The sequence below is a fragment of the Perissodus microlepis genome, chromosome 15 (assembly GCF_051167445.1).
Source record: "Perissodus microlepis isolate ML-2025 ecotype Zambia chromosome 15, ASM5116744v1, whole genome shotgun sequence".
NCBI lineage: Eukaryota > Metazoa > Chordata > Actinopteri > Cichliformes > Cichlidae > Perissodus > Perissodus microlepis.
The window spans coordinates 15,660,850-15,680,018 of record NC_140475.1 but is presented as its reverse complement, the minus strand read 5'-3'; the positions used below and the strand labels follow the sequence as shown (position 1 = coordinate 15,680,018).

The 19,169-nt window shown below is 38.4% G+C and overlaps 1 protein-coding gene across 20 annotated transcripts in view; it reads left to right on the top strand.

Moving 5' to 3' along the window:
• The window catches only part of ptprk (protein tyrosine phosphatase receptor type K), a 105,342-nt gene that overhangs the window by 60,834 nt on the left and 25,339 nt on the right, over window positions 1-19,169 (top strand). For all 20 annotated transcript variants that reach the window (XM_084952074.1, XM_084952073.1, XM_084952071.1 and 17 more), the window contains exons 10-20: window positions 2,546-2,658; window positions 3,288-3,468; window positions 12,185-12,367; window positions 13,163-13,282; window positions 13,560-13,669; window positions 13,781-13,982; window positions 14,093-14,198; window positions 14,322-14,394; window positions 14,596-14,718; window positions 15,931-16,005; window positions 16,188-16,224. In XM_084952074.1, the coding sequence (XP_084808200.1) occupies window positions 2,546-2,658; window positions 3,288-3,468; window positions 12,185-12,367; window positions 13,163-13,282; window positions 13,560-13,669; window positions 13,781-13,982; window positions 14,093-14,198; window positions 14,322-14,394; window positions 14,596-14,718; window positions 15,931-16,005; window positions 16,188-16,224 (1,323 nt within the window). The remainder of the gene's footprint in view (window positions 1-2,545; window positions 2,659-3,287; window positions 3,469-12,184; window positions 12,368-13,162; window positions 13,283-13,559; window positions 13,670-13,780; window positions 13,983-14,092; window positions 14,199-14,321; window positions 14,395-14,595; window positions 14,719-15,930; window positions 16,006-16,187; window positions 16,225-19,169) is intronic.

The window sequence follows — 19,169 nt, the reverse complement described above, 5'->3', positions numbered from 1 at the left end:
AAGGTTGCTGACGATGGAAAACAAAGGACATTCCTGGTGGGCTCCGGTCACCAATGAAAACTCTCTCTTTTTCCACTCCTTTCTTATGTTAGTCTGACTGTCTCTGTCACCACATTACAAACCACAAAAGCACAGAACCTACCAAAACATCTTTCACAATAGCTTCTGATTGTTTGCTCTTTTCCATATTGGAAGAAAATGAATGACGATATAAAGAAATTAATCACAGAGGCAGTGTAGGTCAGAATCAGCATATACATTTGAAGCTTTCCCAGTGTTCATTTGTTTCCTTATTTTCATTTACATTCGACCCAAAAACCTGAGAACGATGAGAGGGTTCACACATGTGATTAATAATAAAAAAGATAGTGACAGCAATTCCACCGCAAAATATTGGAATAACACCATTGATGATTTGTTATATTTTTTTTAGGTCAGTTGCACAAATGACAAGTGATGGAACAAAACAAGAAGAAAATGTAAAGTTTGAGCTTGTTCCAGCTTTTGTTTTTTTTCCTCTGGAGTCTCATAATGACCCAGTTACATTTCTTACTGTTTCATTTTTATGTGTATTATTTATTTGTTAGATATTCAGTAGATTTTAAGCAACATTCAAACACGCATTCAAGCTAACACACAAGCTAAAAAATAAATAAACCTACTGTTTTGTGCCCTTTAAAAATGCATCATTGTGAATCTGCTTTATTTCTTCATCTGCTTATTTATCATCGGGTTGTTTACTTTGCTTATTTGATGGCATTGCGGGATGACATGCCGTTGACGTTGGTGGTTTTCTGAAGTAACTTCAACATTCATTATCTGGATTCAGCTTCATTGGCCTGCCTGTGCCTGTGTGTCTGCGTTTGCACGTGTGCGCGTGCTGTCAAACTTCAGTGTTTCATCTGTTGCTAAAGCGTTGCTTCCCCGTGCGCACCTCTCTGACAGCCACATTCATACACACAAAAATGACAACGCAGGCACACAAAGAAAAAAAAAAAAACAGGTGACAGTAATGTGAGATATAACTGTTAATGGAGCAACATACGCAGTAACACACAGGCACACACATTTAATTTAGATAATACAGTACTTGCTTTGATATGGTGTGATTGAAGCTGGTGGTGTGTCTGAGAAAGATAAAAATCTTTATGATTTACTGCATGCGAGACAGATCACAGTGCATGTGTGTGAGGAGAGTGATTAATTCATGCGTTGATCTGTGTGTGTGTGTGTGTGTGTGTGTAGATGTGTCAAGTAGATCAAACTTTGATGCACTGTGTTTAAAGGTTGTATGTGTTTTCAGCCTGTCAGTCACAGATGTGTGACAGTTATCTGCGATCTGGCTGGCCCTGAACCATCGTGCATCCATCACATTATGTAAAAACACATCATTTATTCACCAAGCACTTTGTGGCCGTGTTACAGGGACATACGTCTAGTAAAACGACATACTGTGCATAATATTTCAAACTTAATTGCCGTTATTTACTTTTTTTCTTATTTTACATTGTGAAATGATACTGTAAGGTAATTAATCGTTACACATAACAAAGGGGTAGTTGATGAGCTGAATGTTTGGGCAAATAAGCAAACTTAATAATGGTAACCAAATCCCCTTTTAGATGTCTCTTTAAATTTTTCGGATGCTTATATAATGCATAGATTTCAGTCTGAATAAGGAATTGAATTCCAAAAGCCATCTGACAAGTAGAACAGAGTTTGGCCTCTAGGCTCTAATCGCCTTAGTCCTGCAGAAAACATTTGCACAGAGATATTGGGGAGTGATGGGTAAATATCAGTCCCCTAAGTCAGGGCCTGTTGGTGGATGATGCTCGGGTGATGGTGATGCATAGCAAACAACCTTGTCAAAACAGAGGGAGAGATAGGAATGTTAGCAACTTATGTGTATTTTTTACTGGGAGGGTTCTTTTGGTAGATCGAATGGAAAGTGAGGGATGTCGCTTTAGTTTTCAGTATTGCATCTTGCCAGTACAAGCTTTGAGACTTAGATTATAGAACAAAACAGCAGAGGGGGAAACTGGCAATTGCTCATGCTGTTACTGTTGCTCAGTAGTAGATTCACAGTCTTGTGGTAGCGAACATGTTCTGTCATATTTGAATTAGCATTTTTTACACAAATTCTTTCTCATGGAAAAAAAATCCATTTGATTTTAATTCAGGAAGGTAAAAGGCTTGTCATGTGTAGAGTGTAAACTTTATTATTATGATTTTATTCTTAGTAAAAGGACATGGGATCTAAGCAGCCCTATGAACCATCTTAAACCATTTAATTAGCCATGATGCTCACCTACCTCAACAGTCACGGTTGTGTTGTGAGTGGGTGTCGTGGCTACAACACCTAGACCCTAGACAGTTGTCATAGCTGGCAGGTATTCTGTTTAAAATGCTTGAGTTCACAAAAATCATGTGACCACTAATGAGGTATTTTATCAGATTGACTTTATTATGTTTGCTGCCACCCTAAAGTGACCTTGTTTTTGTGAAACCAACTTACATGTTCTTGTTCTTTGTTTTCTCTCCCCAGAGCCTCCGCACCCAATTGCACCACCTCAGCTGCTCGGTGTCGGCCCCACTTATCTACTAATTCAGCTCAATGCTAACTCCATATTTGGAGATGGACCTATAATACTAAAGGAGGTGCGTTAGTCTTGAAGTACTGGATGTTTTTAACATTTTAACATTGTAAATTGGGGCATTGTAGTCATGCAAACTTAACAAATTATGTAATTACTTAACAAACCTTTAACAAAGACCATAACAATTACCATTTATCCTCTTACAGGAAAACAAGGTGGCTTCTAAGTCACATGAATAATTCTGATTTAGCTTATATGAAGAAAGCTGACCTCTAAGCCAACTTTCTTCTGATTGTCTGCCTCTTGCAAATAAAACATTTAAACTGTAGGTTTGTTTCTTTGCTCACACCAGTCATGTGACTGAGAGAACATCGTTGTGGATATCCACCTTCAATTACATCAGAGAAAATTGTCTAAAAATGGAGACAAGCTTCTTGTTCGCAGGGATTATTTTTCTTGATTTCGTCTTTGCCATGCTTAGTATGAACATCCAGCAATTTACCAGCATATGAAAGAAAATAAGGAAAAACATGATTATAAGTTGTCATTTGCATATTTTCACAAGGTTATAAGTCATAAACAGAAACATGGTATCTGGTCATGGAGGAAACCTTTGTATTCCAGAGATTATCATATGACACTGACATTAATATTGATGTTCTGATTAATACTTTCTATTCTTTCTAATAGGTTGAGTACCGTATGACATCTGGCAGCTGGACAGAGACTCATGCTGTGAACTCTCCTAACTACAAGTTATGGCATCTTGACCCAGACACAGAGTATGAGATCAGGGTCTTACTGACCAGACCAGGAGAGGGAGGTACCGGGAAACCTGGTCCGCCGCTCATTACTCGGACCAAATGTGCAGGTAGGACAGCTGCAATATGTTAACATAGAAGAGTTAGGATTCAATGTATTGATTTTGTGATTAGAGACTCTGCCTTGTCAATAGAGTCCTTCCTTATGTATGTTCTCCTAAAAGAAGATAAGCCAGGTTTAGCAAGAAGTCACAGATGACATTACTTAATTGGTCCCTCTTGATCACACAGGCTTTTTTCTGCTTGTCTTATTATTTATCGATCTGTCCATCTACTATTCTTTTTGTTTTGGTATATATATTTTAGTTGGTAGGGTGATATTTGTACAATGAGCAGGCAGGAAGAGGAGAGGTGTAGCGAGGGGTGGAATTGGAGAAGAAAGGAGGGGAGAGCCTGAGTCAGTTCTTGGTTGCTCAGTGATCTGCGCAAAAGAGTGATTATAACACTGGAGGCTCTCTGCACTTTCTATCACTTTTTATGCTGTTTTTTCTATACTTCTGTCACCTCATTCCTGCTTTCTCTCTGCTACTCTTCCTCTTTCATACCTCCCTTTGTGCCTTCTCTATAGCTTTCTTTCTGCTTCGTTCTTTTTCACTGCCTTTCCCCCTTTTCTCCCTGCTTCTCTCTCCCCATCTTTCGCTCTCTGTGGATCAATAGACGGAGGGCAGAAACACTGTCTGACATTTGTAGAAATAAACGACTGAAATATAAACACAGCTAGCCTGAGGGAGAGAGACGGAGCAGGAGCGAGAGAGAGGGTTGATATGAGAGAGAAAGAGACAGAAATAAAAGCAATGAGCTTGAATGAGAAACAGAATAAGGGAGCGATGGAGAGATGATGAAAAACAATAAGGCTGGAAAAGAAAGAGAAGAGAGAATGAGAGTGGGGCGAGAGAGTGCAAGAGGCGAGGGAATGATGAAACTGGAGAATAAAAATGAAAGAGAGATGAAAACTCATAACCACAGGGTCTGACTGATGTGTGCCAACCTGTGTGTGTGTGTGTGTGTGTGCGTGTGTTTAACAATGAATGAATCTGCATGTATGTGGTGTCTGTTTATTGACAGAGAGGAAGTCATAGACTTGTTCAGGCGACTCGTGTATTGAACAGTTTCCTGTTTGACAGGAAGAGGAAATTAATCTTCTTCTCCTCATTCATGCTGGAACACATTGCTGGTAAAGACGTAAACTCATTGTAATCTACGTAATATGATGATAACAGGCCAAATCTAGAAAATGCGATTATGAATTTAGAGACTAAAGAAAAAAAATTAATCCTGTACATCTGATTTTTTTTTCTGTTTTCCTGACTAGAAAACTGTAGTGTATTATGATGTTTGATATTAAGGCATTAATATTTTATGATTTTTAGAAGGACTTCCTGGCATGTAGTTATTCATCAAATGCATTTCAGACAGTAGCAGTGCAGCAAATGTCCTTATGAACAAAAATTCCTCAGATCAATTAGATTAGTTGGATGAAACGAGAGATCTAATACTGAAGATCTGTACCTTTTCATTGAACAGGGAACTAAAAGATGAGCCACTTTTGTTTGCTGATAGGTAGATTACCTTTGGACAGATGCATACAGGCTGTTCTCACGTGTTTTCAGCCTTTAAGCTTAGCTAGCATGCTTCTGACTGGTATTTAATCTTTACTGTGGATGTTACATTTTCTGTACACCGAATAATCCCAACAGAAAGCCTTGTAAACAACTACGTTTTTAACAGATTTGTAAAGAAGTCCACAGAATCAGCTAAATGAAGTTGAGTGAGAGAATGATCCAAAGCCTAGCTGCCACAAACTGAAAGGCTCTGTGTCCCCCCAGTTCTCAGTTTCGTGTGTGGAACAACTAGCTACCAAAGACTGTGAGCAGAAGTCTGTTTAATAAGACACTGAGATAAAAAATAAATAAATAAAAAATCTGCAGCTTGTCCATTTATGTTCCATATACAAGAATTTTAAAATGAATTCTAAAATCTACTGGGAACCAATGTGGAAAGTATAAAATAAGTAATTTGATCTCACCTAGTAGAATGAGTTAGTAGTCTGGCAATGGCTTTTTGTATAGCTTGGAGGTGTGTAAGAGATTATTTATCCAGTATATAGAGCATTACAGCAATCTAGGTTTCGCTGAGACAAATGCATGAACAATTTTCTCCAGTTCAGCTGAGAAACTAAAGCTGGCAATTTAGAAATGCTCCTTTAATGAAAGAAACAGGGACATGAAAAATACTTTTTATGAGAGCCGTAGAGTGGAATCTGATATTAAGAAAGACGTTAGGCGAGTACTTTCAGTGTCAAGGCCAGCGAAGAGGTCAAATTCATGTGTTACAATTATAAAGAAAAGTAATGTGGTTCTGCACAAAAACAAAATATTACTTTTGTCACTGTATAAATTGAGGTTTCACAAAAGTCATCTCGCTAATATACAGTCAAATAAATTCATTCCATAGTCTTTTATGACTAATTTATGCTTTCTGTTACAAGTTGCAGGTCTTACTTAATGCAAAATAGTGTAATTTTGTAAATTAAAGTCTACTTTTGAGTAAAAAAGACAATATAATTTAGAGTGTGGCAAGTCAAACAGTACCAGCACACACTGTCCTTACGTAGATCACTCAAAAAAACAAAATAAAATGGTGACATTCAAAATATCTATGTTATAATTTTCTGACTCGCTTTCTGATCCAACCTGTCCTGGCAGATGGCTGCCCCAACTGATCCTGGTTCTGCCAGGTTTTCTTTCCCACTGCAGTCTAGCTTCAATCACACCATATCATCTGATTTTTTGGGTTCTCTCTATTATTGTAGGGGGTCTACCTTACCGTATGAAGTGCCATGAGGTGACTGCTGTTGTGCTTTGGCACTATATAAATAAAATCGAATTGAATTGAAAATTAATGGTCGTCCACAAAGCAGTATGTGAGGTCACAGTCGCACCTTTTATATACAGTGTATGATTTGGCACCGTTCCTTATATTTTGAATAATATGCTGATGTTTTTAGTTAAATCTCCCCACCTTCTCCCTTTGTGTTTCCAGCGTAACTGAGATTATCCACACACACATGCAAATGTGCACACACCCTTGGAGTTGGATTGTGTGTGTTTGTGTTTGTTGTTAGAGTGAGGCACACACACAGGCACGGGGTAGGAATGTTATTTAAATGGTAATGACTCCTTTGCTTTTTCTGTTTGGTTAGGTTTGTCTGATCCCACCACCTGTAGTTTACTGAATATTTAGTTTAATACAATATAATGAAGACATGCACACACCACACACACACACACACACACACACACACACAAGCATCAGGCATCAGCCCAAGCGTGCCACCACACGAAACACTGTTTAATTAAAAAACCAATATAGTTAATAAAAAACTGAGCAGACATCACACACACTGCTGAGCAATTGATATGATAACAGGAAGGATTTCATCTCCTCCTTTCCTCTCTTCTTTTGTCCTCACGTCTCTTTTCATCTCTTCCGTTTACATTTTTTTTCTCCTCTGTCCCCGCTTCTTTCTCACGCTCTCTCTGTCTCTCTTCTCCAACTCTTCTCGATTTTTCTTCTGTGGTGATGTATTGCTCTTGTCTGAAGGGTGAAATATAATCAACTTGAAGTGAAGGGTTAGTGAGTGTGTGTCGTGCGCGTGCTTGTGTGTGACAGAAGAAGGTGATGAAGTAGCTTTTAATCCAAATCCTGAATTTTCTGCTGAAAACCTCTTGGTCATGGGAGGTTAGACACACACACACACACACACACACACACACACACACACACACACACACACAGACAATTCGTAGTTGCTGAGGCTTGAGCACACACGCAGTTCAAGAGAGTCACAGTATTTCTCATATGTTGCACAAGCTCAGCATCGCTTGGATTTATGGAAGAATAGAATCACAAAACACATTTCCAGACACACAAACACAGATGCTGCAGGGAATCACACACAATATGTCATATGTACTTCTTTTTATATGTGAATATGCACACACACAGACACACACACCAGCAGTACAACACTTTTAAGTGTCAGTCTCTTGAAAGAGCAGCCAACAGATTTAGCGACAGAGCGTGTTTTGCTGTGCATGTCAGTTTTACAGTAATGTTCTGTCTGTGTGGGTCCACATTCGTGTGGCAAATGGGATTTTTTTTTTAATCTAACGGAGGGTCTCTTATTTGCAGGGGTCAGTTTTTCATGGATAGATTTCAGCTGTGTTGCGTACAAAGTGCTTTGCAACCGCCATGAGATTCTGTAGTTCCTAAACCAAAAATGTCACATGCTCAGAAGACATTTTTTAAATTTAATTTAATGAAATTCATAAAAAAATGCAACATGTTCTGTGCGCTGTGGCAAAACAGTGAAAATATGAGCTAAAACACTGCACGAAAGGCGATTTTATTCCATTTTTGACATTTTGTTGCAATAATGTGACACTTTAAAATACACTGCTTTTTAAAGTGTACTGTCATCATCTTTATTTTGTATGAGTTAATATGATTGCACTCTTGATAAGCAGGTCTGGTGAATTAAATTAAACTTTTAGCGTGTGCTCATGCTCGTGCAGTGCATCTGCAATTAACCAGAATCACTGCTCCTTTATGATCACCTAAACTGTGCAAGTTTAAGGGCACTCCTCCTGGAGTGTTGGCCAGATTGTAGTGCAGCCAAACAAGGTGAATGTCAAGGTCACATTTGTGACCCATATGGATTGTGAGACGGAGGAGCTACTACATCACTGAGGTTCTGGTTGCTGTTTCTGTGAAACCATTTCTGTGAAAAGTATAAAACCAACTAATTACCTATTAATGAATCCTGCAAGTTGGATGGCCTCATTTCCACGAGCGTGTGCTTTGTAGTTTGATCTGAGTCAATTCCACACCACACTAATGTTCGAACTGTTTAAAAGCCAAAAGGTGAAAGTACTAAGAGGTGTTATTGGTATTAGTAATGTTGAGTTTTATGGGTAATAAGAAGAATAGAGAACAGAGCCAACTTTACCCTTTAAAAGACATTTGTGGACTCCTCCCTCTTTGCTTCGCGTTTATGTTTGAATTGCTTTTGAATTTAACTCATGCATGTCTTTTTAATCATCAGACACGAGCTGGATTTCCATTTATTTTTCTCAGCCTCATAATTTGAAACAACTCGCACGGCACTGTATGGATAGTGTTTTTTGGACTTAATTGCTGCTTTCATAATTAGCCTCTCAAAATCCATGTAGCTTCCAAGTGCAAATTGAAAACATGTTGGAGGGCAAATTTGAACCTTTTAAGGACTTAAATGTGGCCTAGAAAGAGAAGCACACATGCAGAGGGAAATTAGAGTTAGAGACAGAATAAATGGATGGAGTTTCATTTGTCTTACTTATGACAGTGGAAGGATTACCAGGAACTAATTGGACAGATTAACTTGGATTTAGCTGCATCTCCTGTCAACCTTTTCTTTTCCAGCCCCTCCTCTCCTCTTTTCTTCTGCTTTTTCTTCAGCTTCATCTCCTCTCACAATGGTTTTATGGCTGTGTTTGTTGGCTCTTCCTAATACCTCATGTTGAGGGACATGGTTTGGTTGCCTTTAGCATAGTTCTGTTTCATTTAGTTTCATTTCCTTTGCTTTTGTTTTCCATTTTTTAATTCCAACCTCTGGATTCTGCTGATATGAAGCTTTCTGTCGTTGGTGTTATTGTTAGTGTTTATTGGTATTGTTGTTGTTTTCAAAGCTGCATCTGTAGAGAACAAAGCCTTTTAGTTCCAACATGAATCCAGCCGTTTGTCTGTCTACCAAAAGGGGGGGGAAAGGGACAAGGCAGCCTCTGTGGTTTGCCATTGGACCTGGTCCCGCTTGACTCTGGCTGTATTCCAGACGAGTTATCGTCGTTCCCCGCTCCACCTCTGTTTCTCTCTTTCTGTCTCTTGTCTCCGTTTCCCTTTTCTCTCTCTGCTACCTTTATCTGTTCCTCGCTTTCTTCAAACCCTGTTTCATTTTTGTCCATATATTGCTCTGTTCTGCCACTATTCTTTCTTTCTTTTTTCATTCTTTCTCTCTTTCTTTCCCTACCTGCTTCCACTATAAATAGAGATAAGCAGCAATACAATATAAGTCAATAGGGTAATGGGTTTTCAAAAAAGTCATGGTGCGTGTGGGTGTTAAAGACACATAAATTTGTTTACACATTCACATTGTGGGGAACCACCTCCGATTTGGGGACACAAAGTCCCAGTATAATAAATCTTGAAATTATAGGGCCTAATGTTAGGGTTGGGTAACTGGTTATGATGGTAGGTTAGGGCAAGTCTCCAGGAAATGAATGTAATGCCCCCTGAAGTGATGGAAATATGACACTGTGTGCATGTGTGTTTGTGTGACAGGCAGCCAGTCATATATTTTGTTTTAATTCCATGTGGAAGACTGTCTTACTGTGAAGAAGTGTTAGCATCAAGAGACCCTGAAATCAATGTAATTTATTACACTGCCCTAACTGTGAGCATGTGTGTGCGTGTGTGTGTGTGTGTGTGTGTGTGTATGCACCTGTGTCATAATAGCTTGTTTTATAGTGAGGATCACAACTATTGATTTGAACAGGGAGAGAGACACAGAGAAGAGAATGAGACAAGTAAGGAAGACAGCGAAACAAAGCAAGAGACAGGCAGAGAAACCAGTGGTCTCTGTCTTGCTCTATTTAAATGTCAACCATCCAATAACAGGTTGAAGCAAAAATGAAATGCTCTGACCCCTCAGCTATTAACACACGCTGTTCAGCAATAATATTTTCTCAGCAGACAATTACCTGCACAGCCTTTCTTCCCCTGTGTCTTCTTCTATTCCTCATTTTCTGTCCATCTGTTTGTCACATTATTAGTGACATATTTATGTTTAGAGGATTACGCAAACATTAGCATGACTGCATTTTGTGTTGCTGAGTGTATGTAAGAGTTGTGTGTTTGTCCTTGACAATGAATTGTTATTATGAGAAGTTTTACTGAGATGAACACACACACACACACGCACACACAAACACACCTATAAATGCTCTGCCCAGATTTAATCTTGATTTAGTCACAATCTAAAGTGTGAGTGGGTGTGTGTGTGTGTGTGTGTAGGTGCCTGTGAGCTTCCGTGCATGTGTGTGTGTGAGTGACAGGCAGATAATGGGTTGTCAGAAGAAGCGACAAGTTTGTGTCCTTGTGTAGTCTCCTCTGAAAGAGGAAGACCCAGGGAAAAACACAGAGCAAGACAAGGAGGGGTTGGGGAGAGACGTGCGTCTCTATTTAAGGTGAGCTGTTTTTATTAAAAAATCCTGGAAGGACATAAGGAATCAGGTGGGTTACAGCTAGACCGGATAAAAGAGGAATAAAACGTCAACAGGTGATAGGCTTATCAACGTGAATTCAATTTTTGACGAAGAACAAAGCTTTTCATTAAGTTTGTCTTTGTTTCCCAGTAATGTATTTCACTCAGGCGATGTCAAAGACCAATGCATCCAATCAATATCAGAGTTAATCAAGGCATTTCTTAAGTATTGGAAGTACTGAGCCTGATTAGAAAGATAATTTTGATTATAACATCGAGAACTTTTTAAACTGATTAAAATATCCAGAACAGAAAGTCCCTGAATTTACCAAATTAATCAAAAATAGCAAGCATTTGGATAAGATACTTGAAGAGTGTTGCAACATGGAAGTGTACTGTATTTCACCGCCTTTCTCAAGTGGTTGACCCATTAGGATTAAAAGTCTATTTATATAATAAATTATTAGTAATAAATAAATTATTAGTGACATATTATTAGTGATTTAGATCTATGGCAATGTGCCTGAGGATACACCAAGCTGCTAGCTATATTGTGCTTCAGTTCAAAAATATTTATCATGCTTTACTCTGGAAGATGGTAGAGTGGCAGAGGCATTTCAATAGACTGTTACATCCTCTGGAATCTGCCTTGACTGATGGATATCTTCTCTAGTTAGAAGGAGAAATAACTCTTTGACAGCAATTGGTGGCACTTAAAGATATTACCTTTCTTCTGTTTCCCAAAAGAAAGCAATATCTTGTGGATTGATAGCCACATAGCTTGAATGCTGTTTCCTGTATCTGAGGTAGGCTTTTAAGGTGAATGCAGCACAAAGCAGGTAGAAATATATGTATTTAAATGTACTCCCTGGCATATAGTGGACTCACAGGCAGGACTCTTGCATGCAGAATGTAGAGGAGGAATAGCACAGCCTTGTGATTATAGTCTCTTCTGTGGCTGTGTGTGTGTGTGTGTGTGTGTGTGTGTGTGTGTGTGTGTGTGTGTGTGTGTGTGTGTGTGTGTGTCTAGGCACTGTGGGATTATTGATCCAGCTAAATGAGCCAGTTAAGGTAATTAAAGCCCTGGGCACCGAGGAGGGAAAGTTGATTATATTGACAATAACAGTCTGAATACACATAAAAGACAGAAAAAAACGACGTGTCCTTATGGAAGCTATTGCTTTTGAGAAATAGTTGATTGACAAGGGTGGTGAAGAAATAGGTTTTTGTAAAGTCCAGTGAGGAAAAATGTTGACACAGAGCTCTTGGTCATTTTGGCAACATAGTTACTTCATGGAAATGCAGTAGTTCAAAAGCTTCCTCAAATGTTAATTACTTAAAGCATAATAGTTTGGGTTTTTTTGTCCTACCTGTGGATGCAATTAGAGTGTTGCAGTATTGGAAAAAATATAGATCTATATCAACATGTATAGATCACAGATCTTCTTTCTTCTCTTATTTTGTAGAACCCATGCGAACTCCTAAAAGGCTGAAGATTGCTGAGACCAGGTCGCGTTTGATCGCAGTGGACTGGGAATCGCTGGGTTACAACATCACCCGCTGTCACACCTTTAACGTTACCATCTGTTACCATTACATGACTGCCAACGATCGTAGCAAAGCTGACTGTTTGGACATGGACCCTAAAGGTACTACTTACTTTTCTTCCTACCTTAAAGGTGCTACTGTACTGTGCTACTGACATTGATGCAGGATTTGAAGTCGTGGTGTTTTCTAGTGTTACATTGCTTTTTATTCATTGTGACATGGGTAAAGAAGTACAAAAAGACTTGATAAAGTAACAACCCTAAAAGTGCTGAAATTTAGTATAATAAAAAGGTGTCTGCTTTCAGCGAGATTTCAAATTTGAGTGGATCATTTATTCACAGTGAGCTTGACACTAGTATTGACAACCACTTCATTTTGAAGCCAGCCATAATATCAGAAGCACTGATGTTGAAGAATATTGGAATGGACATAGGTTGTAGGTACAGTAGTTGGAATCATTCCCTGAAAAACGAATAATTAATTATTGGTTGAAGTCATGTCTCTCATACACTCAGTTTGACCTGCTCAGCTATTGATCCGTTAGTCAATAAATGTAGTAGCTGACTGACAGAAATGTGATAGCCAATATTTACATAATCAATTACATATTTAGGTTCAAGACAGATGACAACAGCTCTCTTGTTCCTTCGTTTGAAATATGAGGCTTTACAGTGAAAGCAAACAAGTGGTAAACTGCCTTTAGCTCTCACACTATTACTCACACCTAACAATACATTTAAAAACACTTTAAGTTCTGATTTTACATTACATAGACCATTATAAAATCAGCAGCAGATTAATGAGTGAGAAAAATTGGTTTTGATCCTAAATACATTGCAAATGTTATGAAATTTTACTCTGCAGTGTGTTTATGTTGACCCCATTTTTGTTCTCAGCACCACGCCACCTGGTGGGGAACCTGCCGCCCTACACCAACGTCAGCCTGAAAATGATTCTCACTAATCCGGAGGGACGGAAAGAGAGTGATGAGACCATCATACAAACCGATGAAGATGGTACGATACACATATCACACCTTTTTTTTATTCTTTTCCACATTTCAAACGTTTTTATCCATTTTATGTATTTTTTTATATAGCAAACTTTTCAATAAGGGATGGAGTTTTGTACAAAGGGTGTTTTGAGTATCTGTAACTCGTTTCTGCATGTGTTGGGAATGTCACTGCTGCCTGTTCTCAATCTGTGTATTTCTGTTTAGCAGTTGGTTTCTCATTTGGAGAACATTATACTGTTGATTTTATTAGAACTGCATGAATTTATGTGTGTTAACAGTTCCTGGTCCAGTTCCCAGTCAGTCACTTAAAGCTACTCCATCTGAAGAAACAATAAGTCTTTCCTGGAAGGAACCAACTGAACCCAATGGAGTCATTATACAGTATGAGGTACTATCATTAGCAGCTGTTGTAGAGGCCAAACTTAACACAGCAATCCTTTGGCAAAATGTAAAAAAAAATAAAATAAAAAATGGTTTCTCTGTCTCTACTCCAACTCAGATCAGCTACAGTGGTGTGCATTCGTTTGACCCTTCGGTGCCTCTGCAACGACCAGGGCTCACAGTGTCACTGCCTTCAAACGCCTCCCATCACATGTTTTCTCAGCTCCACCCAGGTGTCACATACCAGCTGTCTATACGAGCATCGACCTCTAAAGGGTTTGGTCCTGCAACCACGCTCAATGTGACAACTAATATTTCAGGTGGAAAAAATACATTTTAATATGTGCTGTTGACTCAAAAAATTTTAATATCACATTTAGACAGCAAGAGGTTAGAGCTACACTTATGCAGCCTCATATTCTCTTTTCAGCTCCGACAATAGACGAGTACGATGGTCAAGAGGCCTTCCTGAATGAAACTGCAACAACTATCACTGTCCTGCTCAAACCTGCCCAGGCTAAGGGAGCACCCATAAGGTACAGCACTTCTGTTATTCACATGACAAAAGCAGTCAAAGGCTTTTCACTAATCATGTGTGTGTTAGTAAAATAATAACAACCAAAATTACATCTGTACTCATATTGTCTCTATGTCTACAGTGCGTACCAGATTGTGGTGGAAGAAGTGAATCCTCAGCGGACACGCCGTCAGGCTTCGTCTGACTGTTATCAGGTGGTTATTAATCCTTTTTACGTATGTTTGAAAACCCATGCCCCTTTTACAGCTTTTCTTATAAGCGTAAATGGTTGAAGTTGAATAAAAAATAACAATAAATTTCCATTAATGGGCTTTGTTGACTCTGCTATTAAAATACCTCTTTTTATTTACATTTAATTGAAGTTACATTTATAGACGTATCTTCATCTTCTCCAGGTCCCAGTTTCTTACCACAGTGCATCTAGCAGTGGATCCCCTTATTATTATGCCGCCCAGTTGTCCCCCAGCAACCTGCCTGAACCACTTCCCTTTACTGTGGGAGACAACAAGACGTATCAGGCAAGTCTTTTATCTGAACAAAACCGTATGTATGTAATGCCTTGAAAAGATGTGTTTATCAAAAATTCTGAAATACAGAAGTAAATGGCAGTGTAGCAGATTTCAAATGGTTGACTGCGTTGTGACGACAGACACAGACTGGCTGGAAACTGGATTTATTTCTAAAAGACAAAGTGCAGCAGCAAAATCAGTGTCACACAGCAACAGCAGGCCTCTCCTCATCCCAGTGTGGAGTCCATGCAGCTCTGCTTACAATATATAAAAGAAAATACAATCTATCAAAACAACGGTGTGGATTCTCCCAACAGCCACTTTAAAATCAAATGTTATAGTAGGGTAAAACAGAGACAAATATGAAGCCACTAATAATAACTTGTAATATTTAAATCCCCACTAAGATGGATCAATTACACAATACATATTCAAACAACTTTAACTTTTCTCAACATGGCTGAAAATACTATGCAGTGTGCAGCCTCAGGTGATGAACTCATTATACACATAAAACATAACCTATACATTTACACATACCTAAAAGACAAAGTGCAGCAGCAAAATCAGTGTCACACAGCAACAGCAGGCCTCTCCTCATCCCTGTTTAGCACAAGTAAGGACCACATAACAGATAAAACGCAGTTCCAATTACTATTTTTCTCGTTCAAAGCAATCAAAAACACTTTGGGAGCTTTTAGCCATAAGAACTAATACTTAGCAAAGAAAAATACACCAAATTTAAATGTATAATTTAGTACAGGGAGAGGAGCTACAGAAAGTGTGCCTCACCAGTGTGGAGTCCATGCAGCTCTGACTGGGAAACCCCACACATGCAACATGTTTACAAGTGGCGTCACACTGATTAATGCCCCACTTCAACAGTGACACATGGAACCTTAGTTTTACAAAAATTAAATTTACACAATAAAAAATAAATAAACTATATACAATACAGTTTTGAGAATGTTCACACTCCGTATATTATATCTCAGCTACAGCAGCACAACACATTCACTGGAACTGCAGGAGGTTTTATTTTTAAAAACGATACGACTTAAAGTTCATAGAAATTGTATGCAATACTTTTTAAAGGCTACATAATTTGAATGTTTACATATCGATATCCTTCTCAGCCAAGTGTAAAAGTAAAATTGCTTGTTGTAAATCTGTAAATGTATCGTAGACATGTGTGAACTGATCCTTCTTTCTTTTCCTCAGGGTTTCTGGAATCCACCTCTGGCTCCAAGGAAGAACTACAACATTTATCTTCAAGCTGTCAGCAGTACAGAGAGGGTAGGCTGTGTATTTAATTTTTTTGAATGAGGTTCAAAAAGGCGCACTCATAGACTTACATTATGTTACAGCTTCTGTACACTCATTATGTACAGTATTTAATATTAAACGCTTAGAGCAAGGTTCGTGTTGTAGTGTGTTAGTGGAACTAAGGTTTCTTCCTTCTGTCTTTTTCTCCACAGGAAACAAAGACACAGTGTCTGAGGCTGGCAGCTAAACGTAAGAACCCATTTGACCTTAACAGTATCTTAATTTAACTCTTAGGAACAGCTTCAATGCTAAAAATATTTCCAAAATATTTTGTCAAAAAAAGGAGAAAAAAATCCTGTAACTCCTGGGCAGAAGAAAGTTGGCCTAAAAAGAGGGTGGTCTTTAAGGAATAGGAGCTTCAGCTCTACTTAGCTGATGTCATCGCATCAGAATAGTTCATACTGCTGTGTAAGAACAGACGAACTAAGGGGATATGCCAGGTCCCAGCATTAGAGAAATGTGGAATATTTGGATTTCGAACAATGTAATGTTGGTGTAGTAGAGTCCAAGAGTAAAGTGTTGGAGTGTAATAGGTCCCCTTCAAGGGTTTGGCATAAATCTAAGGGGAATGCAGCTCTTGCAACTCTGCTATTTTGTTCTATCCTCCTCCCACCAGACAAGCATTCAGGCATACAGGCCCATTCACATACTTCTTACACTTCTGTTTTAAAGTGAGTCATTGCTGACTTTGGAATTCACATGGAATTAAAATCCCACTTTCCCAGCTGAAAATACTCACATGAGTCCAATGAAGCTCTTATTCCCATTACATAGTTTTTTTGTTTTTTAAACTACTCTGATCTGATCTAAAGGGACCAGCTGTGAATGGCCAAAGTCTCTTGTTACAAGCCAGCCTTTATAAAGAGTGAAATCGGAGTGGAGGGGAGGTGCACGAATTTATTTCCCACAATATGCTAAAAGGTTTATAAGCATTTCTTTGGTCCAATGACACCAAAAAAAATTTGCTTACTCCAGCCTTAATCAGTTTATTATTGTGTTTTTCCTCTGGTCTGCCCTTTATTCCCATGGAGGTTTGTCAAATGGAAATTGTTTCTGGTTTAAGAGCATTACAGAAAACAGTATTGCGCTTGTGCATGGCGTTGAAAGAAATGTGTGTTGGTGCGCACTGAGTCTAAATGTCAGGTCTTTACCAGGTTTTTGCCATGTTAATAGATTATCAGATGGTTTTAAACGGTGTGGAGTTAATCCTCGGGCACTACACACATAAGCGCATGTGCACAAAAATGCACACACACTGTTTTGAGGAAAGATTTTTAGAAATGCGGCTGATGGATCAGAGTTTATCTGTGTGGAGTAGGAATAAGGATAAACACATTATATTTTGAATGAAACTGACATCCTCACACTGTTGTGTAACCAGCTGAGTTGAGCTTCAAATGACTGCCCAGGCATTTCAGTGTTTATTCGACTTGTAATGTAGAACTACAAGGTAAAAGGAGGTGGAAAATTTAAATGAATACAAAATGTTCCCACTTTTGCTAAAACTATAACTGCCCTATAATTATTTCACACCAGTTTTTTCTTGTTTTTATGACAACACAAATGTAGTGATACAGCAATTTTAAGAGGAAATAATTATTAGTTCACTAATCTTCTTTTTATTGCTTTATTAAAGATTAAAGCAGAACATAATTCCTTAAAGCATGGCAGAAACTTAGTAGTAGTATTATTGTGTAGTTAAGGTGATGCTCTCAAGCAATTACAAGCTTCATTAATCTCCATAGATTATTCTAGTGTTTTTGTTATTTTGGTGTACTTTTTAATATCAGTATGAAAACTTGTGATAAGTAGAAGGTTTACATCAGATATCGCAGAAAACTAATAAGATCGGAAATAGAATCAGTTCATGAATTAAGTCCTTTTTCTTGCACAATGTGCATTATTGTAGCAAGAAAGCAAGGTGGAGTGTAATGCCTTTCTGAACTTCTCTTCTTTGACCTTCAAGTGCAGACAGCTCATAAAGCTACTCAAGAAAAGTGACATCATTTTGAGGACAATCAGCCTTAATGATCATAGAATGAATCATCATTGCTGGTTAAGTTAAGTTGATTAAGTATTTATATGTGGACCCATTGAGAGAGGGCATTCCAAACTAGCTCAGACTTTAAATTCTGTGGCGTGTGGTGCTTTTCCAAGTGTCAGGTTTATTAAAATTGGATTTTTTTGGAGTAAAATAAAAAATGCCTCTTCATCAAGAAAGCCCTACAAATAATACAAGTTCACTTTTGTTCTCCTTACGTCAAAGAGTACAGGGTGAGAAAGTTGTCTCATAGGTGGGACGTTTGCACACTAAAATAGGCAAAAATGTGTGAAATCACTAACTCTGCAGGGTCACATACTTCAAGAATTGCTGGTGGTTGCAGTTTCTTGAACAGGTGGTCACTCTGCCCAAAAGCTGCTAAAATAAAATGACACTGTCTTTCTAGCCTAGGGAGGTCTGAGTGAAGCCGAACGACTTTAGAGGGGATTTCAGATTTTTATAATAAGAGAGACCAACACACTAATGGATCGAGAGGTCAGACCACTGTGTCTTCTTTACTCTCTCCGTCTCTCTGCATGTGTGTTTATGTGCATTCAACCATGCATCCGGGAGGGAGGATTAAGTGATGGTGGTCATAGTAGGTCATTTGGGGTATTGTGTATTGTCATTCCTGCCGCAGGGCGTTTTGTGTGCCTGTGTGCAGGCAAGTTGTGAGTGTTAGTGTACTGACCTGAATCATTTTTACACACATTAAGAGCTTCCGCAGACATTATGAGGTCAGGCTGAGAACCCTTAAAGGATTATTGTTGTTGTTTTGGTGTGTCTTGTTTGGACATATTTTATCTGTGTGATCTTCTAATAGTCTCTTGGTTGGATAGTTATATGAAGTGAGACGTTCCATGTGGAAGTCATCTAAAATAAAGTTTGGCCTTCGTACATCAGCACTAAGATGATGAACAAATTTTGTTGCGACTCAGCAGTGCCCTTTATTTGCCGGTATAGAAGTGCAAAAAAAAGAAAAATCACAAAATTAGAAAAAAAGACAATATAATGTCATTATGCCAAGATGTGGTTAAGCTATATAAACAACATAAAACTTAACACTTAGTTTTCTGCATAATCAGTTTAAGCA